Source organism: Papio anubis, chromosome 20, assembly GCF_008728515.1.
Source record: "Papio anubis isolate 15944 chromosome 20, Panubis1.0, whole genome shotgun sequence".
Classification (NCBI taxonomy): domain Eukaryota; kingdom Metazoa; phylum Chordata; class Mammalia; order Primates; family Cercopithecidae; genus Papio; species Papio anubis.
In genome coordinates, this window is record NC_044995.1 from 7,397,951 (window position 1) to 7,417,470 (window position 19,520).

Here is a 19,520-nt window from a genome sequence, read left to right on the forward strand (position 1 = left end):
CCACTCCTCTGATGCAACTTAATCTAACACTCTACACTTTAAATTTTTTTTTTTTTTTTTTGAGACAGAGTCTTGCTCTGTCGCCCAGGCTGGAGTGCAGTAGCCGGATCTAGGCTCACTATAAGCTCTGCCTCCCGGGTTTATGCCATTTTCCTGCCTCAGCCTCCCGAGTAGCTGGGACTACAGGCAGCTGCCACCTCGCCCGGCTAGTTTTTTAATATTTTTTAGTAGAGATGGGGTTTCACCATGTTAGCCAGGATGGTCTCGATCTCCTGACCTCGTGATCCACCCGCCTGGGCCTCCCAAAGTGCTGGGATTACAGGCTTGAGCTACCACGCCCGGCCTTAAATTTTAGATTATACAGTAAAGGATTCAACTGACCTTACTCAAACTGGAGACTGTTCCCAGTGTATTCATCAGGTCACTGAAGTAGGACAGCAAATTAAAGCAATCTTTCTGTTCTATGGTTATTATAAATGTGTAGGAACCTTAAAAGAAACTTGTTTGTATAATGCCACTCAGTACAAGATATGTAGCCTGAGGAATGACCAACCTGATGTGTGTTATAATCCATCTGAGCCCCCTGCAGCCACCGTTTTTGAAATAAGATTAAGAACTGGCCTTTTCCTCGGTGATACAAGTAAAACAATAACTAGAACAGAAGAAAAAGGAATCCCCAAACAAGAAACTTTAAGGTTTGATGCTTGTGCAGCCATTAATAGTAACAAGCTAGGAACAGGATGTGGTTCTCTTAATTAGGAAAGAAGCTACAGAATAGAAAATAAATATGTTTGTCATGAGTCAGAAGTTTGTGAAAATTGTGCCTGTTACCCATGTGTTATTTAGGCTACTTAGAAAAAGAACAAAAAGGACCCGCTTCACCTTCAGGAGGAGGAAGCCAACCCCTCCTGTGCTGCCAGTCACTGTAACCCACTGGAACTCATAATCACTCATCCCCTAGATCCCCGCCAACCCCTCCTGTGCCGCCGGTCACTGTAACCCACCGGAACTCATAATCACCCATCCCCTAGATCCCCGCCAACCCCTCCTGTGCCAGTCACTGTAACCCACTGGAACTAATAATCACCCATCCCCTAGATCCCCGCCAACCCCTCCTGTGCTGCCGGTCACTGTAACCCACTGGAACTCATAATCACCCATCCCCTAGGTCCCCATTAGAAAAAAGGAGAACTTGTAACCCTGAATTGATGGGACAAGGTTAAACCCCCTAAGTTGTCATTTTATTCCAAAGGGAGGTTCACAAGAGCTCTCCCGAACCAGTGTTTCAAACCTGTTATGATGAGCTGAATCTACCAGAACCAGAACGTCTGAAAAAGACAAAAAAATTGTTGCTCCAATTAGCAGAAAGTAGCCAGCTCATTCCCTCAATGTTACTTTCTTTTTTTTTTTTTTTTTTTTTTTTTTGAGGCGGAGTCACCATCACAACCCTTGAGCTACAGGTGCAGTGGCGGGATCTCAGCTCACTGCAAGCTCAGCCTCCTGGGTTCCGCCATTCTCCTGCCTCAGCCTCCCAGTAGCTGGGACTGCAGGGGCCCGCCACCTCACCCGGCTAGTTTTTGTATATTTTTAGTAGAGGCCGGGGTTTCACCGTGTTAGCCAGGATAGTCTCGATCTCCTTACCTCCCGTGATCCAGCCGTCGGCCTCCCAAAGTGCTGGGATTACAGGCTTGGTGCAGCCCAGCCAATGTTACTTCTTATGTATGTGGGAGGAACCACTATCAGAGACCAATGGCGCCGGAGCCCAAGGTTAGTGCCCACTGATCCAGCTCCTGATGTAATTCCAGTTCAGAAGGCCTAAGCTAGCAACTTATAGGTCCTAAAGCCTCAATTATTGAACAATACTGTATAGCTAGAGGAGGAAAAAGACTTTTATCATCCAGTATGAAATCTTAATTATAGGACCAGAAGTTGTACAACAACAACAAGGACAATAATTATTTTGTGGGGCCTAAACCACTGAAAAGAACCCATTTAGTAAAATTTTTCTAAGTTAAAAGCTTTGCACAGACATCAGAATCTCATCAGGACTGGAGCGGCCCTGCTGGACTATACTACTGGATATGTAGGCACAGAGCCCACATTTGGTTACCACCTAATAAATAGGCAGGCAGTTGTGTTGTGGCACTCTTAAGCTGTCCCTTTTTTTTTTTTTTTGAGGCGGGTCTCGGCTCTGTCGCCGGGCTGGAGTGCAGTGGCGGGATCTCCAGCTCACTGCAAGCTCCGCCCTCCCGGAGTTCCGCCATTCTCCTGCCTCAGCCTCCCGGTAGCTGGGACTACAGAGCCGCCACCTGCGCCCGGCTAATTTTTTTTTTATTTTAGTAGAGGCGGGGTTTCACCGTGTTAGCAGCCAGGATGGTCTCAATCTCCTGACCTGATCCGCCGATCTCGGCCTCCCAAAGAGATGCTGGGATTACAGGCTTGAGCCACAGCACCCGGTAGCTGTCCTTTTTTATTACCCGCAAAAACAAGTGAGCTCCTAGGCTTCCTTGTCTATGCCTCCCAAGAAAAGAGAAGCATAGTTATAGGAAACTGGAAAGATAATGAGTGGCCCTCTGAAAGGATCACACAGTATTATAAGCCTGCCACATGGGCACAAGACGGCTTATGAAGATACTGAACCCCCATCTACTTGCTCAATCGGATCATACAGTTGCCTGCCATCTTAAAAATAATTACTAATGAAACTGGCAGAGCTTTGACTGTTTTAGCTTGGCAGGAAGCCCAAATGAAGAATGCTATCTATCAGAATAGACTGACCTTCAGGAGATCGAGACCATCCTGGCTAACATGGTGAAACCCCGTCTCTACTAAAAATACAAAAAACTAGCCGGGCGTGGTGGCGGGCGCCTGTAGTCCCAGCTACTCCGAGGCTGAGGCAGGAGAATGGCCTGAACCTGGGAGGCGGAGCTTGCAGTGAGCCGAGATCGCGCCACTGCACTCCAGCCTGGGTGACACAGCGCGAGACTCCGTCTCAAAAAAAAAAAAAAAAAAAAAAAAAAAAAGAATAGACTGACCTTAGACTACTTGCTGGCAGCTGAAGGAGGAGTCTGTAAAAAATTTAACTTAACCAATTGCTGCCTACAAATAAATGATCAAGGACACGTAGTTAAAAACATAGTCAAGGACATGACAAAGTTTTCACATGTGTCTGTACAGCCTGAGCACGAGTTTGATCCTAGGTCTTTATTTAGAAAATAGTTTCCAGCTACAGCAGGATTTAAAACCGTCATTGTAGATATATTGCTAGTAATAAGAACTTGCTTGCTGCTCCCCTATGTATTACCCTTGCTTCTTCTTTTTTTTTTTTTTGAGACGGAGTCTGGCTCTGTCTCCCAGGCTGCAGTGCAATGGCGTGATCTTAGCTCACTACAAGCTCCGCTTCCCGGGTTCACGCCATTCTCCTGCCTCAGACTCCCCAGTAGCTAGGACTACAGGTGTGCACCACCACACCAGGCTAATTTTTTGTATTTTTTTTCGAGACGGAGTCTCGCTCTGTCGCCCAGGCTGGAGTGCAGTGGTCGGATCTCAGCTCACTGCAAGCTCCACCTCCCAGGTTCACGCCATTCTCTTGCCTCAGCCTCCCAAGTAGCTGGGACTGCAGGTGCTCGCCTCCTCGCCCGGCTGGTTCTTTTGTATTTTTTTAAGTAGAGACGGGGTTTCACCGTGTTAGCCAGGATGGTCTCGATCTACTGACCTCGTGATCCGCCCGCCTTCCCAAAGTGCTGGGATTACAGGCGCGAGCCACCACACCCAGCTGATACTCCTTTTAAAAAGTACTATCTCAAAGAATTACTATCTCTTTAAAAAGTACTATCTCCAATAATAATAATAATAATAGACAATCAGAAACAAAAAACAGGCTGAGACAAGTGGCTAACATGTGTGGGCCATGCTGGTTTCAAACTCCCGACCTCAAGTAATCTACCTGCCTTGGCCTCCCAATGTGCTGGCACAACAGGCCTGAGCCACCACACCTGGCCCAATCCTCTTAACAGAAACACTTTAATGTCAATTAAGGCTTGAACTCAATGTTAAGTCAACAGAAACTCGAGTCAATGCTGAATTGACTCTAATGTCAATTAATGCCTGATGGTTTGCTATACTCATTTCATTGGGAACAGCTCAAAAATGAATTTTCTCATGTTCTGTAAGGAGTGACCTTGGACTAAAGACCTTGCCACACTTATGACGTTTGTAAGATTTCTGTCCAGTATGGATTATCTGATGTCTAATGAGGTGTGAACATGAAGTAAAGGCTCTGCCACAATCACCACACTTGTGAGCTTTCTCTCCTGTATGAATTCTCCTATGTTTTGCATAGGATGAAGCTTGACTGAAGACCTTGCCACAGTCATGACCTTTGTAAGGTTTCTCTCCAGTATGAGTTTGCCAATGAACTGCAATGTACAAACGATGTCTGAAAACTTTACCCCATTTATTACACTTGTAAGATATCCCTTCATTATGGGTTCTCAAATGATTTGCAATGGTTTTAGCGTTACTGAAGACTGTGAGAATCATTACATTAGTCAAATTTCCCCATACCATGAACTGCCTGATGGGGAATAAGTGTTGACTGTCCACTAAAGGCTTTGCCACACTCATTACACTTGTTTCTCTCCAGTGTGAATTCCAGTATGTTGTGCCAGAGTGAATCACTCGCAAAAGTCTTGTGACAAACCTTACATTTGTATGGCTTCTCTCCAGTATGAATTCTGTCTTTTAAGGTGTGATTTCCAACTGAAAACTTTGTCACACGCTTCACATTTCTAAGGTTTCTCTCCAGTATGAATTCTATGATGACGTGAAAGGTGTGATTGTTGATTAAAAACCTTCCCACATTCATTACACTTGTAAGGTTTCTCTGCAGTGTGAATTCTAGTATGTCTTGCCAGGAGTGAATTACGCACGAAAGCCTTGTCACAAACAGTACATTTGTAAGACTTCTCTCCAGTATGAAGTCTACGATGGTATATAAGGGATGGCCAGTGACGGAAGGTATTGCCACACTCATTACACTTGTAAGGCTTCTCACCACTATGAAGTCTACGATGGCAATGAAGGGATGACCTGCGACTGAAGGTCTTGTCGCACTCATTACACTTATAAGGTTTCTCACCACTATGAACTCTACGATGGCATACAAGGTATGACCTGTGACTGAAGGTCTTGCCGCACTCATTACACTTGTAAGGTTTCTCTCCACTATGAATTCTAGTATGTTTTGCCAGATAGGAATGACACGCGAAAGCCTTGTCACAAACCTTACATTTGTATGGTTTCTCTCCAGTATGAACTACCTTATGTGTCTCAAGGCTTGACTGGCGACTGAAAACTTTTTCACATTCTTCACATTTGTAAGGGTGCGCTCCAGTGTGAATTGATTTATGAATTAAAAGATCTGAATTTTGACCAAAGGTCTTGCCACATTCATGACACTTGTAAGGTTTTTCTCCAGGGTGAATTCTAGTATGTCTTGCCAGTTGTGAATTCCGCATGAAAGCCTTGTCACAAACCTTACATTTATAAGATTTCTCTCTGGCATGAAGTCTACGATGGCATACAAGGGAGGACTTGTGACTGAAAGTCTTGCCACACTCATTACACTTGTAAGTTTTCTCTCCAGTGTGAATTCTGGTATGTCGAGCCAGCTGTGAATGCCACGTGAAAGCTGTGTCACAAACCTTACATTTGTATGGTTTCTCTCCAGTGTGAATTCTCTTATGTGTCTCAAGGGTTGATTTGTGACTGAAAACTTTGTCACATTCTTCACATTTGTAAGGTTTCTCTCCAGTATGAATTCTATGATGACGTGCAAAGTTTGATTGTTGATTAAAAGCCTTATCACATTCATTACACTTGTAAGGTTTCTCTCCAGTATGAATTGCCTTATGAATTACAAGGGCTGAATTTTGACCAAAGATCTTGCCACACTCATTACACTTGTAAGGTTTTACTCCAGTATGAAGTCTACGATGGCATGTAAGGGATGACACCTGACTGAAGGACTTGCCACATTCATTACACTTGTAAGGTTTCTCACCTGTGTGGCATCTCTGATGGCATGCAAGGTACTGCTTATGATTAAAGAGCTTGCCACATACATCACATTTATATGGTTTGTCTCCTAAATGGATTGTCTGGTGTTTCCTTAAGAGTGAGCTACAATTAAAGGCTTTGCCACTCTCATTACATTGGAAAGATGTTTCTGTCATGTGTACTTCCTGTTCTTGTGTGAGTAATGAAGAATTCAAGAAATTATTCCTATAGTTATTAGAAATCTGGGTTTGGGGCCTACAAGAAATTCTTTGGGACGCTGAAACCGAGGGAGCACCACTGGTAGACTTCTCAAGTTGACTAGCAATTTTGCCTTTGATCTGAAATATGTGCAATTCAGGCAGATGTGAATGAAAACTTGATCCAAGCTGATCGTTAATAGGCTTATTTCCAGCATGCCTTTGATCATATTGGTCTGTACTACCAGTCAAGATTTTAATTTTTGTCATGGGTGCTTCATGGCCACTTCTTTCATCTTCTTGACACTGAAACTCAATGTCATGAATTTCTTTTTCAATGTCCTGGAAGCAAAAATCTCCAATGTGATGACTTTCAGGTCTTTGCAATGTCCCTGGGTAGAACACTTCCGTATTGCCTTGCCCTGTTGACAAGATCTCCTTCATCATGCATTTGGAAGAGATATCTACAAAATATAAACACCAACAGGTTTCCAATTAAGTCTAGATGGCAAATCATACTGAAGTGTGTAAATATGACACAAAAAACAAGACTTATTTTGAACTTCCCAAACATGATCTTCAAAGTATAGGAACACAAAAGGAGTAAGATTCTTTAATAAATAAAGGGCAATTATATGTCCTTCAAATCAATTCTATGGAAGTCTATTTTCTGTATCATGACAAAACACTGACAGGGCACAAACATGTGTAAGCCTAAAGTGAGGAGTATTTTTCCACTGTGACCCTAAAGTGTATCACAATTTGCAAGAAACATATCACTGTCACATCAACGAAGAGAAAAATATGTATTCTTCACATTTAAAGCATATTCACTGTATACAAATAAATGCTACAAAAAAAAAAAAAACCCCACACAATATACAATATTGGTAAATAATCCACAACAAGCTCATATAAGGATAACCAAAAGCAATGGAAATTCTGTACTATCAAACAATTATAGCACTGAGAAGATAAGAAAAGATTACAAAAATTAGCCAAGTATGGTGGTCCGCGCCTGCAGTCACAGCTACTTGGGAGGCTGAGGCACAAGAATCACTTGAATCAGGAGGCAGAGGTTGCAGTGAGCCGAGATCACACCACTGCACTCCAGCCTGGGTGACAAAGTGAGACTCCGCCTCAAAAAAAAAAAAAAAAAAAGAAAAAATAGTTAATACAATATTTTTCTGAATAAATGTCATAAAATTACCTATATCCACACAAAACAGGCGCTTTTAAATTTTTTGTATATTTATTTTTTTGAGACAGGGTCTTTCACTCCAGCTTGGAGTGCCATGGTGCGATCTCAGCTCACTGCAACCTCTGCCTCCTGGGTGGAGGTGATTCTCCTGCCTCAGACTCCTGAGTACCTGGGATTACAGGCATGCACCACTATGCCTGGCAAATTTTTGTGTTTTTAATAAAGATGGGGTTTCACCATGTTGGCCACCATGTTGGCCAGGCTGGTCTCAAACTCCTGACCTCAAGTAATCCACCCGCCTCAGCTTCCCAAAGTTCTGGGATTACCAGTGTGAGTCACCGCACCCGGTGGTACTTTGTGACTTTAACGAGTGGAGTGTGTCAGTTATATTGCATACCACATACCAAAAAGCCATATATAAAATTATAAAAATTAATTAATAAAATATTGGAACCCATGATAAAACCAGCAAGTAAATGAGTACATTTATACAGGCTGCAGAATTCTAAACAATTCCTCTTAAGAAAAAATCCACAACTTCTACTTAACCACCAGCACGCAACATCAGAACTGAAATACATGTTAAGATCACTACCTTCTGATGTATGAGGTCAAGGAAATACACAACATTTGGCTGGGCGCGGTGGCTCACACCTGTAATCCTGGCACTTTTGGAGGCCGAGGTAGCGAATCACGAGGTCAAGAGATTGAGACCATCCTGGCTAACATGCTGAAAGCCCGTCTCTACTAAAAAAATACAAAAAAATTAGCTGGGCGTGGTGGCGGGCACCTGTAGTCCCAACAACTCTGGAGACTGAGGCAGGAGAATGGCCTGAACCCAGAAGGTGGAGCTTGCAGTGAGCTGAGATCGCACCACTGCTCTCCAGCCTGGGCGACAGAGCAAGATTCCATCTCAAAAAAACAAAACAAAATAAAACAAAATACACAGCATTTTAAGAAATAACAATTGACTAACGGCAGGCACAGTGGCTCACGCCTGTAATCCAAGCACTTTGGGAGGCCAAGGCAAGTGGATCACGAGGTCAGGAGTTCGAGAACAGTCTGGCCATCTGGGTAAACCCCATTTCTACTAAGAATACAAAAAAATCAGCTGGGCATGGTGGCGGGCACCTGTAATTTCAGCTACTCTGGAGGCTGAGGCAAAAGAATTCTTTGAACCCAGGAGGCGGAGGTTGCAGTGAGCTGAGATCATGCCATTGCACTCCAGCCTGGGTGACAGGGCAAGACTCTGTCTCCAAAATAAGTACATAAATAAATAAAGAATTGACTAATAGCGTAGTAAAGCGCAATTATGATGTCTCAACTACACTTTTGTAACAGCCAGGCAATACAGCAATTTTATATATACACATTCCCCATAGTTACCTAGTTCACTACGCATAAAATATAAAATATACAACGAGTACTGGGAAATTTTATACACTGAGATCAGAGAAAACGTTGTATAAAACAAATTGCACAATAAAAACAAAACAAATGTGATATATGCTCTCTGGCCCGCATGTTCGTATTGACTAAAAGCCATTATCAGATTTCTTATTCTCCAATAGGATGTTACTACAGATGGGGCCTTTTAGAGAATTTGGTCACAGGTGTTGACTAATTGTGAATAGGACTAGGGCTTTTAATTGTATTTTTTCTTTCTTCTTTCTTTTATTTTTTATTTTTTTGAGACGGAGTCTTGCTCCGTCGCCAAGTCTGGAGTTCAGTGGCGCAATCGCGGCACACTGCAATCTTTGCCTCCCGGGTTCAAGCGATTCTCCTGCCTCAGCCTCCTGAGTAGCTGGGACTACAGGCGCCCACGACCACGCCCAGATAATTTTGATATTTTTAGTAAAGACAGGGTTTCATCATGTTGGCCCAGATGGTCTCGATCTTTTACCTCGTGATCCGCCCTCCTCAGCCTCCCAAAGTGCTGGGATTACAAGCGTGAGCCACCTCGCCCGGCCTCTTTATTTGTTTTTGAGACAGAGTTTCGCTCTTGTTGCCCAGGCTGGAGTGCAATAGCGTGATCTAGGATCACCACAACCTCTGCCTCTCAGGTTCTAGCGAGTCTCCTGTCTCCTGCTTCATCCACCCAAGTAGCTGGGATTACAGGCACCACTCCCGGTGAGTGACACCACTATTGGCTAATTTTGTATTTTTAGATTGGCTAATTTTGTATTTTTAGTAGAGACGTGGTTTCTCCATGTTGCTCAGGCTGGTCACAAACTCCTGGTCTCTTGTGATTTGGCCATCTCCGCCTCCCAAAGTGCTGGGATTACAGGCGTGAGCTACCACGCCCGGCCAGGACTAGGGCTTTTTTTTTTTTTTTTTTTTTTGAGACGGATTCCAGGCTGGAGTGCACTGGTGCAATCTCGGCTCACTGCAAGCTCTGCCTCCTGGGTTCACGCCATTCTCCTGCCTCAGCCTTCTGACTAGCTGGGACTACAGGCATCCGCCACCACGCTTGGCTAATTTTTTTTGTATTTTTAGTAGAGACGGGGTTTCACCGTGTTAGCCAGGATGGTGTCCATCTCCTGACCTCGTGATCCACCCGCCCCGGCCTCCAAAGTGCTGGGATTACTGGTGTGAGCCACCGCGCCTGGCCTAGGGCTGTTATAATATGAGAAAGTAAAGAGCTGATTGCCTGTTCCTCTTTACACCATGTCAGGACAGGGCAGGAAGATGGCTGGGCTAAACCACTTAGAAGGCTGTCACCAGGAACCAATCTAGCTGACATCTTGCTCTTAGATTTCCCACTTTCCAGATCCAGGAGAAATAAATTTCTATGTCTTAAGCTTTCCAGTTTAAGCTATTTCTTTCTTTTTTTCTTTTTTTTTTTTTTTGTCTGTTTTGATCACCCAGGCTGGAGTGTAGTGGCACGATTCTCCTACCTAAAGAGATTCTCGCACCTCAGCCTCTTGAGTAGCAGGGACTACAGACACATGCCACCGTGCCTGGCTAATTTTTTTTGGGGGGGGGGGAACAGAATCTAATTCTGTCACCCAGGCTGGAGTGCAGTGGCGCAATCATAGATTCACGGTTTCATTATGCTTGCCCGACTGGGCTCAAACTCCTGACCGTGAGCCATCTACCCACCTCAGCGTTTGAAAGTGCTGGAAATAGAGGCGAAAGCCACTGTGGCTGGCCAGTCTAAGCTATTTCTGACAGAACAGTAAAATGAGTGAGACAGGAAAAGGGGCATCACATCATTAAAATCACCGAAGGCTGACAAATCTTATTAAACAAAGGAAGTTTAGAGTCTGCACTATAAAAATATATGAAGCCATCTGATAGTATTCACTTGTTTTAAAAAGCAGGTGGATGAAACACCTGAAGTTGGGAGTTCAAGACCAGCCTGACCAATATGGAGAAATCCCGTCTCTACTACAAATACAAAAATTAGCCATGCTTGTGCCAGGCATAATCCCAGCTACTTGGGAACCTGAGACAGGACAATTGCTTAAACCCAGGAAGTGGAGGTTGCTGTGAGCTGAGATTGCACCACTGCGCTCCAGCCTGGCCAACAAGAGGGAAATTCCACCTGAAAACAACCAACCAACCAAACAAAAAAACCCGCCAGGTACACTGGATCATGCCTGTAATCCCAGCATTTTGGGAGGCTGAGGAAGGTAGATCACTTGAGGTCAGGAGTTGGAGACCAGCCTGGCCAACATGGTGAAACCTCGTCTCTACTAAAAACACAAAATTAGCACGTGGTGTGCATGCCTGTAATCCCAGCTGCTAAGTAGGCTGAGACAGAAGAATTGCCTGAAACTGGGAGGTGGAGGTTATGGTGAACTGAGATAGTGCCATTGTACTTCAGCCTGGGCAACAGGAGCAAATCTTCATTTAAAAAAAAAAAACAAAAAAAAAACAAAAACAAAAACCAAAAACCAACCCTGGAGTTAAATTAACATTATTTCTCAATTAAAGACAGCAAGCTGACAGTGTTCATGTACATGACCCCAATTTGCATGTACGGTAAGTGAGGGACAAGACCTGATTCTAGGTCTGAAGGATCCCATGACATGTTCTTAGGTACAATAGTCAGCCCAGGCAGTACAGAAAATGACCACACACAGAAAATACAAAGAGAACAGAAAGCCCCACATTGAGGGGGATACAAGGGCTGAGCTGGGACACAAGGGCTGAGCTGTGCTGCTGACGGTGGTGCTAAGTCATCTCTCATGGACCATGTGCTGAGTCATCATGCCCTGCACACATTGATTCAGGCAGCCTCCTATAATTTTGTCCAGTGGATGAATAAGGTCTTGACTTACTCAGTGAGAGTAGTGTTGGAGGCGAGGGGTTCACGGGGAAATTGGAGTGTTCAGCATTACAAAATCAATAGACTGGAAAGAAACTGTATTTGCATCCAGATCAATGTACCATGTGAGACAACGTCAGGAAAGGAAGGGTAAGTGTGGAGGGCAGGAAGTAATGGGCCTGTAGGAGTGAACTTTGTACATGCACGTCTGTGGGAATAGAATTCCACTAGGATAGACCAAATCTTCAGCTTGGAGGAAAGTGGAACTAATTTAGCAAGTGGTAAAATATTGACCCAAGGTTAACTATGCAAATTACAACACGGGCAAGGGACAAGAATGAAAGAGATCCAAGAAAGCAGCAGTATGGTGGCCTGAGGTGAAAGCAGTTTTACATCTCTTAAATTCAATACCTCTGATTTCTAGTTTCAAGCATGTACTCAACAAAATTCTCTGTGTGGATTCCAGAAATGCATACACACAAAAAAACAAGTAAACGCTATGAAGAGTATAGTGCAGCAACGTAGGAGACCATGGGGGAGAACAAGGATCCCCTGGCTGAGTGGGTAGAGATGTGCTTGTGAAAACAGACCAGGCTGAGTGCACTGGCTCACGTCTGTAATCCCAGCACATTGGGAGGATGGGCAGGTGGATCACAAGGTCAGGAGTTCAAGACCAGCCAGGCCAGCATGGTGAAACACTGTCTCTACTAAAAAATTACAAAACATTAGTCAGGCATGGTGGTGCACGTCTGTAATCCCAGCTACTGAGAAGGCTGTGGTAGGAGATTGCTTGAACCCGGGAGGCGGAGTTTGCAGTGAGCTGAGATTGCACCACTGCACTCCAGCCTGGGTGACAGAACAATACTCCATCTTAAAAAAGAAAAAAAAAGGAAAAGGAACTGTACCTTTAATAGAGATGTGGTTTCACCACATTGGACAGGCTGGTCTCGAACTTCTGACCTCTGGTGATTCACCCACCTCAGCCTTCCAAAGTGCTGGGATTACAGGTGTGTGCCACCGCACCCAGCCTGGCAGTATGATTTATAAGAATAAAGAGAAGAGGCCGGGCGCGGTGGCTCAAGCCTGTAATCCCAGCACTTTGGGAGGCCGAGGCGGGTGGATCACGAGGTCAGGAGATCGAGACCATCCTGGCTAACATGGTGAAACCCCGTCTCTACTAAAAAATACAAAAAACTAGCCGGGCGAGGTGGTGGGCGCCTGTAGTCCCAGCTACTCGGAGGCTGAGGCGGGAGAATGGCGTGAACCCGGGAGGCGGAGCTTGCAGTGAGCCGAATTGCGCCACCGCACTCCAGCCTGGGCGACACAGCGAGACTCCGTCTCAAAAAAAAAAAAAAAAAAAAAAAAAGAATAAAGAGAAGAAACCAACCCAGATGTTCACAACAGATAAATATATGAACCAAATGTGGTATACATATAAAATGGAATATTATTCAGCCTTAAAAACAAACTCAGATGGGGCCAGGGGCGGTGGCTCATGTGTGTAATCCCAGCACTTTGAGAATCCAAGGCAACTGAATCACGTCAGGTCAGGCTATCAAAACCAGCCTGGTCAACATGGCGAAACCGCCATCTGGAATAGAACTACCAAAAATTAGTCAGGTGTGGTGACACATGCCTGTAATCCCAGCCACTCAAGAGGCTGAGGCAGGAGAATCACTTGAACCCAAAAGGTGGAGATTGCAGTGAGCCAAGATCACGTCACTGCACTCAAGCCTGGGCAACAGAGTGAGACTGAGTCAAAACAAACAAACAAACAGACAAAAAACATAGAAACAGACAAGTTGAAAGCCACTGTGTCTTAAGGAAATGACAGTAGAACTAAAATATGTAAACCTCATTCAACCTCACAAGCTCCCTCACTAAGATTAATGAAAACCATATCTGTTACAGGGTTGATCCTACAACAAACTGAACATAGGTTTTCTTGTTAAAAATCAACAATGACACATATTGGTGTGAAAAATGTGAAATGAACAAGAGTTCGGTCAAGAGCCTCATACATATGAGGCTGTGAGCCCAAATGACCTCCTCGCTGGCAGGAATTTCAACACCACTGACTGCTGCTTAGAGAAGATGATCATTAGTTTACGGGATGAACATTGTCACAGTGCCAGTGAGAGACGCTTCTGTGATGTTCCTCAAAAACCAGAATGAGCTGAGCACGGTGGCTCACACCTGTAATCCCAGCACTTTGGGAGGCCGAGGTGGGCAGACCGCCTGAGGTCGGGAATTAGAGACAAGCCTGACCAACATGGAGAAACCCCGTCTCTACTAAAAATACAAAATTAGCTGGGCATGGTGGCGCATGCCTGTAATTCCAGCTACTCGGGAGGCTGAGGCAGGAGAATCACTTCATCCTGACGGGCGGAGGTTATGGTGAGCTGAGATCATACCATTGCACTCCAGCCTAGGCAATAAGCGCGAAACTCCATCTCAAAAAAAAAAAAAAAAAAAAAAAAATGTATGGGGCAAAAATCACAAAAGAGAATACAAAACCAGGAAGAACCAAGACAGACAAGAGCAGACTCCTCAGGCCTACAGGGACATTTTCCTCACCCACTGACTCCAGGTTCCTGTAGTTCTCCAACATCACTTCCCTGTATAAAGCCCTCTGCGCAGGGTTCAGGCATTTCCACTCCGCCAATGAGAATTCTATAGCCACATCCCTGAAAGTCACGCGTCCCTAAAATGAAACACACATTTCCACAAAACATTATGGAGGAGTTATCACCTTCACAGGAAATGAGAAAAAGAGAAAAGAAGTATTTATTTGATCAAAGACTGTGCTCTGACAAAACCACGTTAATGTATTTTTGAATATTTTTTCCCTATTGTTGCATTTTATTATACTTTTCCTTGAAAGATTTTAAGATCCCATAAGTCATTATGGAAGGCTCGATTTTATGGACAAAACAAAAACTATATAAATAAAAAGGAAACACAGAGCCAGGCATGGTGATTCACGCCTGTAATCCCAACACATCGGGAGGCCAAGGCGGGCAGATTATTTGAGGTCAAGCGTTTGAGACCAGCCTGGCCAACATGGTGAAAACCTGTATCTCCTAAAAACATAAAAATTAGCCAGGCATGGTGGCAGGAACCTGTAATCCCAGCTACACAGGAGGCTGAAGCAGGAGAATCACTAGAACCCAGGAGACGGAGGCTGCAGTGAGTCCAGATCGCACCACTGCACTCCATCCTGGGCAACAGACTGACACTCCATCTCAAAAAACAAAAACAAAACAAAACAAAACAAAAAAACACTGCTAGGTGATAGCTTTCACCTGTTATCTCAACACTTTGGGAGACCAAGGCGGGCAGATAATGTGGTCAAGAGATCAAGACCATCCTGGCCAATGTGGCAAAACCATATCTCTACTAAAAATACAAAAACTAGCTGGGTGTCATGGAGCGGGCCAGTACTCCCAGCTACTGAAGAGGCTGAGGCAGGAGGATTGCTTGAATCTGGGAGACGGAGGTTGCAGTGAGCCAAGATCACTCCACTGCACTTTAGCCTGGTAACAGAGCAAGACTCCATCTCACAAAAAAAAAAAAAAAAAGCAAACACAGGCTTTTCTCTAGAGACATGTCAGATATAATGTTCAACATACCAGGTGATATTAAGTTTCTGGATGAGCTAAGATACAAGTGGTGTTTCAGAGAGGACAAAGTCCAATGGCTTTGAAAGAAAAGTCCGAATCTAAAAACTATCATGATTGGTCAGGCACAGTGGCTCATGCCTGTAATCCCAGCACTTTGGGAGGCCGAGGCGGGCAGATCATGAGGTCAGGAGTTTGAGACCAGCCTGAGAACATGCTGAAACCCCCTCTCTACTAAAAATACAAAAATCAGCTGGGTGTGGTTGTGGGTGCCTGTAATCCCCGATACTCGGGAAGCTGAGGCCGGAGAACTGCTTGAAACCAGGAGGAGGAGTTTGCAACGAGAAGATATCATGCTATGCACTTCAGCCTGCGTGACAGAGCAATACTCCATCTCCAAAAAACAAAAAAACAAAAAACTGTCATGATCACAGCAATAGCCATGACTAACACTTTTGAATGCTTCTCATGTGCTATACACTCTTCTAAGTGCTTCCCATGTCTTAAGCCGTAAAATAACATACTATCACATGAAGAAAGATCTGTACTTGGAGACAGTTACATCACACACACTCTAGGAAACTTGCCACAAATCAAACAGCTAAAAATATCAACATAAGCACCTGAATCCAGATGTCTGTGGTTCACATGTGAATATAAACACCTAAGTAACAGACACAGCTTTAAACTAAACTGACACAGGTTTATCTAGTGGAGAGAATGTGATAAAGGTCAAGGGTAAGAACATGGAGCATCCTACAAGGTCACTGAATGGACACACACAGGCGTGCATATAATCCTCCACAATACTTTTTTTTTTTTTTTTTTTAAGATGGAATCTTACTTTATTGCACAGGCTGGAGTGCAGTGGCACAATCTCAGCTCACTGCAACCTGTGCCACCCAGGTTCAAGCAAGTCTCTTGCCTCAGCCTCCCTAGTAGCTGGGATTTGAGGCACCTGCCACAGCATCCATCTAATTTTTATATATTTAGTAGAGAAGGGGTTTCACCATCTTAGCCAGGCTGGTCTTGAACTCCTGACGTAGTGATCTACCCGCCTCAGTCTTCCAAAGTGCTGGGATTACAGACATGAGCCATGGCTCCCTGCCCCTTCTTACTATTAATTCATTATTGTGATAGTTGACAACAATGAAAAATACTTAAAATCATTACAATTATTATAAAAAATAAAACTTATTGCAAATGTGTTTTCTACATAAACCATGGGCTTATCCATCCATGTGTTCATGCACACACATCTCATCATGCCATTACACATGTGGTGGCATGCACCTCTAATTCCAGCTACTCAAGCAGCTGAGGCAACGGAATCACTGTAATCCGGGAGTCAGAGGCTACCGTGAAACGAAATCACACCACTGCACTCCTGCCTGGGCGACAGAGTGAGGGTCAATTCAAAAAATAAAAATAAAAAATAAAATAAAATCAGTGATATAATAAAGCATCCTGTACCACTGATGCCTATCTCCACTTCCCATTCCACTCTGAGGCATTAAAAGTGCAGTTTGGCCAAGCACAGTGGCTCAGGCCTGTAATCCTAGCACTTTGGGAGGCCGAGCTGGAGGAATCACAAGGTCAGCAGTTCAACCAGCCTGACCAATATGGTGAAACCCCATCTCTACTAAAAATACAAAAAAATTAGCCAGCCATGGCAGTGAATACCTGTAATCCCAGATGCATGGAAGGCTGAGGCAGAAGAATTGCTTGAAGCCAGAAGGCAGAGGTTGCAGTGATCTGAGATCCCGCCACTGCAATCCAACCTGGGCAACAGAGCGAGACTCCATCTCAAAAAAGTGCAGAGTCCAGCCGGGCTGGCTGTCTCCCATCTGGAATGCCAGCAATTTGGGAGGCCAAGATGGGAGGAACAGTTGAGGCCAGGATATCAAGGCGATAGTGAGCTACGATTGCACCACTGCACTCCAGCCTGGACAACGAAATAAAAATACAATATAAAAAATAGGGCCGGACTCAGTGGCCCACACCTTTAATCCCAGTGCTTTATGAGTCCCAGACAGGCAGATCACAAGGTCAGGAATTCAAGACCACCCTAACCAACATGATGAAACCCCGTCTCAACTAAAAATACAAAAATTAGCTGGGTGTGGAGGTGCGTGCCTGTAGTCCCAGTAACTCGGGAAGCTGAGGCAGAAGAATTGCTTGAAACTGGGAGGCGGAGGTTGCAGTGAGCTGAGATTGTGCCATCACACTCCAGCTTTGTTGACTGAGTGACTCCATCTTAAAATAAATAAATAAATACATACATACATTCATACATACATACATACATAGATATATATGGTGACCCATGCCTATCCTTCAGGCTCTATGGGAGGCTAAAGTAGGGATTACTTGAGCCCAGGAATTTGAGGCTGCTGTAAACTCTGAATTGTGCCATTGTACTCCAGAACTAAGCCACAGAATGACACCTTCTCTCTCTCTCTTTTTTCTTTTGAGACAGAGTCTCACTCTGTCCCCCAGGCTGGAGTGCAGTGGCACAATTTCGGCATATGGTAACTTCCACCTCCAGGGTTCAAGTGATTCTCCTGCCTCAGCCTCCTGAGAAGCTGAGATTACAGGTATGCACCACCACACACAGCTAATTTTTGTATTTCTAGTAGAGATACAGTTTCACCATATTGGCTAGGCTGGTCTTGAACTCCTGACCTCAAGGGATCTACCTGCCTTGGCTTCCCAAAGTGCTGAGATTACAGGTGTAAGCCACCGCACCTGGACCAACATCCTGTCTCTTTAAAAAAAAAAAAAAGGCCGGGCGCGGTGGCTCAAGCCTGTAATCCCAGCACTTTGGGAGGCCGAGACGGGCGGATCACGAGGTCAGGAGATCGAGACCATCCTGGCTAACACGGTGAAACCCCGTCTCTACTAAAAATACAAAAAACTAGCCGGGCGCGGTGGCGGGCGCCTGTAGTCCCAACTACTCGGGAGGCTGAGACAGGAGAATGGCGTGAACCCGGGAGGCGGAGCTTGCAGTGAGCTGAGATCCGGCCACTGCACTCCAGCCTGGGCAGCAGAGCGAGACTCCGTATCAAAAAAAAAAAAAAAAAAAAAAAAAAAAGTTTGGAGTCAGAGACATCTTGATCTACCAGTGTAGCTTCAAATGCGTTACCAAATCAGATACACAATATCTCCCCTTATTCGTCTCCTTGTCCAGAATTTACCAGATATCTGTGCACATTAACATATATATTTCATATGTAGTTTCTCTGATCTGGTCCACAAAGAGCTGACATCCAGATGTGGCCCCTGAACCATCCAGGCTGCCCAGCAGCACTGACCTCAATGGTCCCACACCCCATGTTTATCCATGTCTGGGTGTGAGCCCTTCCCAGGACCATGCCCAGTGGAGCCTCTTCCCAAGTTCATGTCACTGGGTCACAGGAGATGGAATCTCAGAGAAGGTGACAGGAAATGCTTCAGACTCAGAAAAGACTGGCTACTACAATACCTGGCATTTCAGAAAGGAAAGAGACAGATTAATCCCCAGAGGAACATCACTTCACCTGAGGAAAGGCCATGCCTGCCTCCTTTCCTTTCCTCTTCTCAGCTGCTTCCTCACATAACCTGAGTCTTTAGAAATCAATCCTGTATGTGAAAAAAAAGAAAATGAGACTTCATGTTAGAAATGACTCACTCCCTTCCCGTGACAAAAACACATGAACAGGGGAGACCTCACCCTGTAGAAAGATGGTCCCCCACTGCCCACTGCACCAGAGACCATGCAGAGATAAGAAAGCCCCACAGGAAGACCTGTAAGTGTACGTTTGACCCCGGTCTTCAGATCTCACTCCCCTCCTGGAGAAGCCCCCACACATGAGGCAGCAGAGGGAAGCTGGGCTGGACTGATCTCCCCTTCAGGATACAGACCCATCCCTGACCAAACCCCATCCAGAGGACAGTCCCTCATCTCTCTGTGGATCACAGGCTGAGCTCAGCCCTCAGAAACGGGGGACACAGAGCTTCGATGCGCAATGCTGCACACAGATGACAAGCACCTGGGCTACTGCAGCTATTACTGAGGGTGGGCTCCAGCCCTTCAGAATAAGAATCCCTGCTAAAGCAGCACAAAAGCTCTATTTGCAAAATGCTCTGCAGTCTAATGTGAAGCCAGGGTTGAGCTCCACTCAGAGGGG

The 19,520-nt window shown here is 44.8% G+C and overlaps 1 protein-coding gene across 2 annotated transcripts; it reads right to left on the minus strand.

Annotated features, from left to right (window-relative positions):
- Positions 1 to 4,437: 4,437 nt before the first annotated feature.
- LOC101008018 (zinc finger protein 611) lies at positions 4,438 to 18,938 on the minus strand. Of its 2 annotated transcripts, none has more exons than XM_031660194.1 (3): positions 18,891 to 18,938; positions 14,309 to 14,435; positions 4,438 to 6,721 (listed from the first exon to the last, which is right to left on the minus strand). In XM_031660194.1, exons 1-3 carry the CDS (start codon positions 18,903 to 18,905, stop codon positions 4,791 to 4,793), a joined length of 2,073 nt encoding a protein of 690 aa, XP_031516054.1. In that variant the 5' UTR covers positions 18,906 to 18,938; the 3' UTR covers positions 4,438 to 4,790. The 2 variants fall into 2 exon arrangements, with proteins under 2 accessions (XP_031516054.1, XP_021786087.2); XM_021930395.2 differs by lacking the exon at positions 18,891 to 18,938 and adding an exon at positions 17,035 to 17,070.
- Between the last annotated feature and the right edge of the window lie 582 nt (positions 18,939 to 19,520).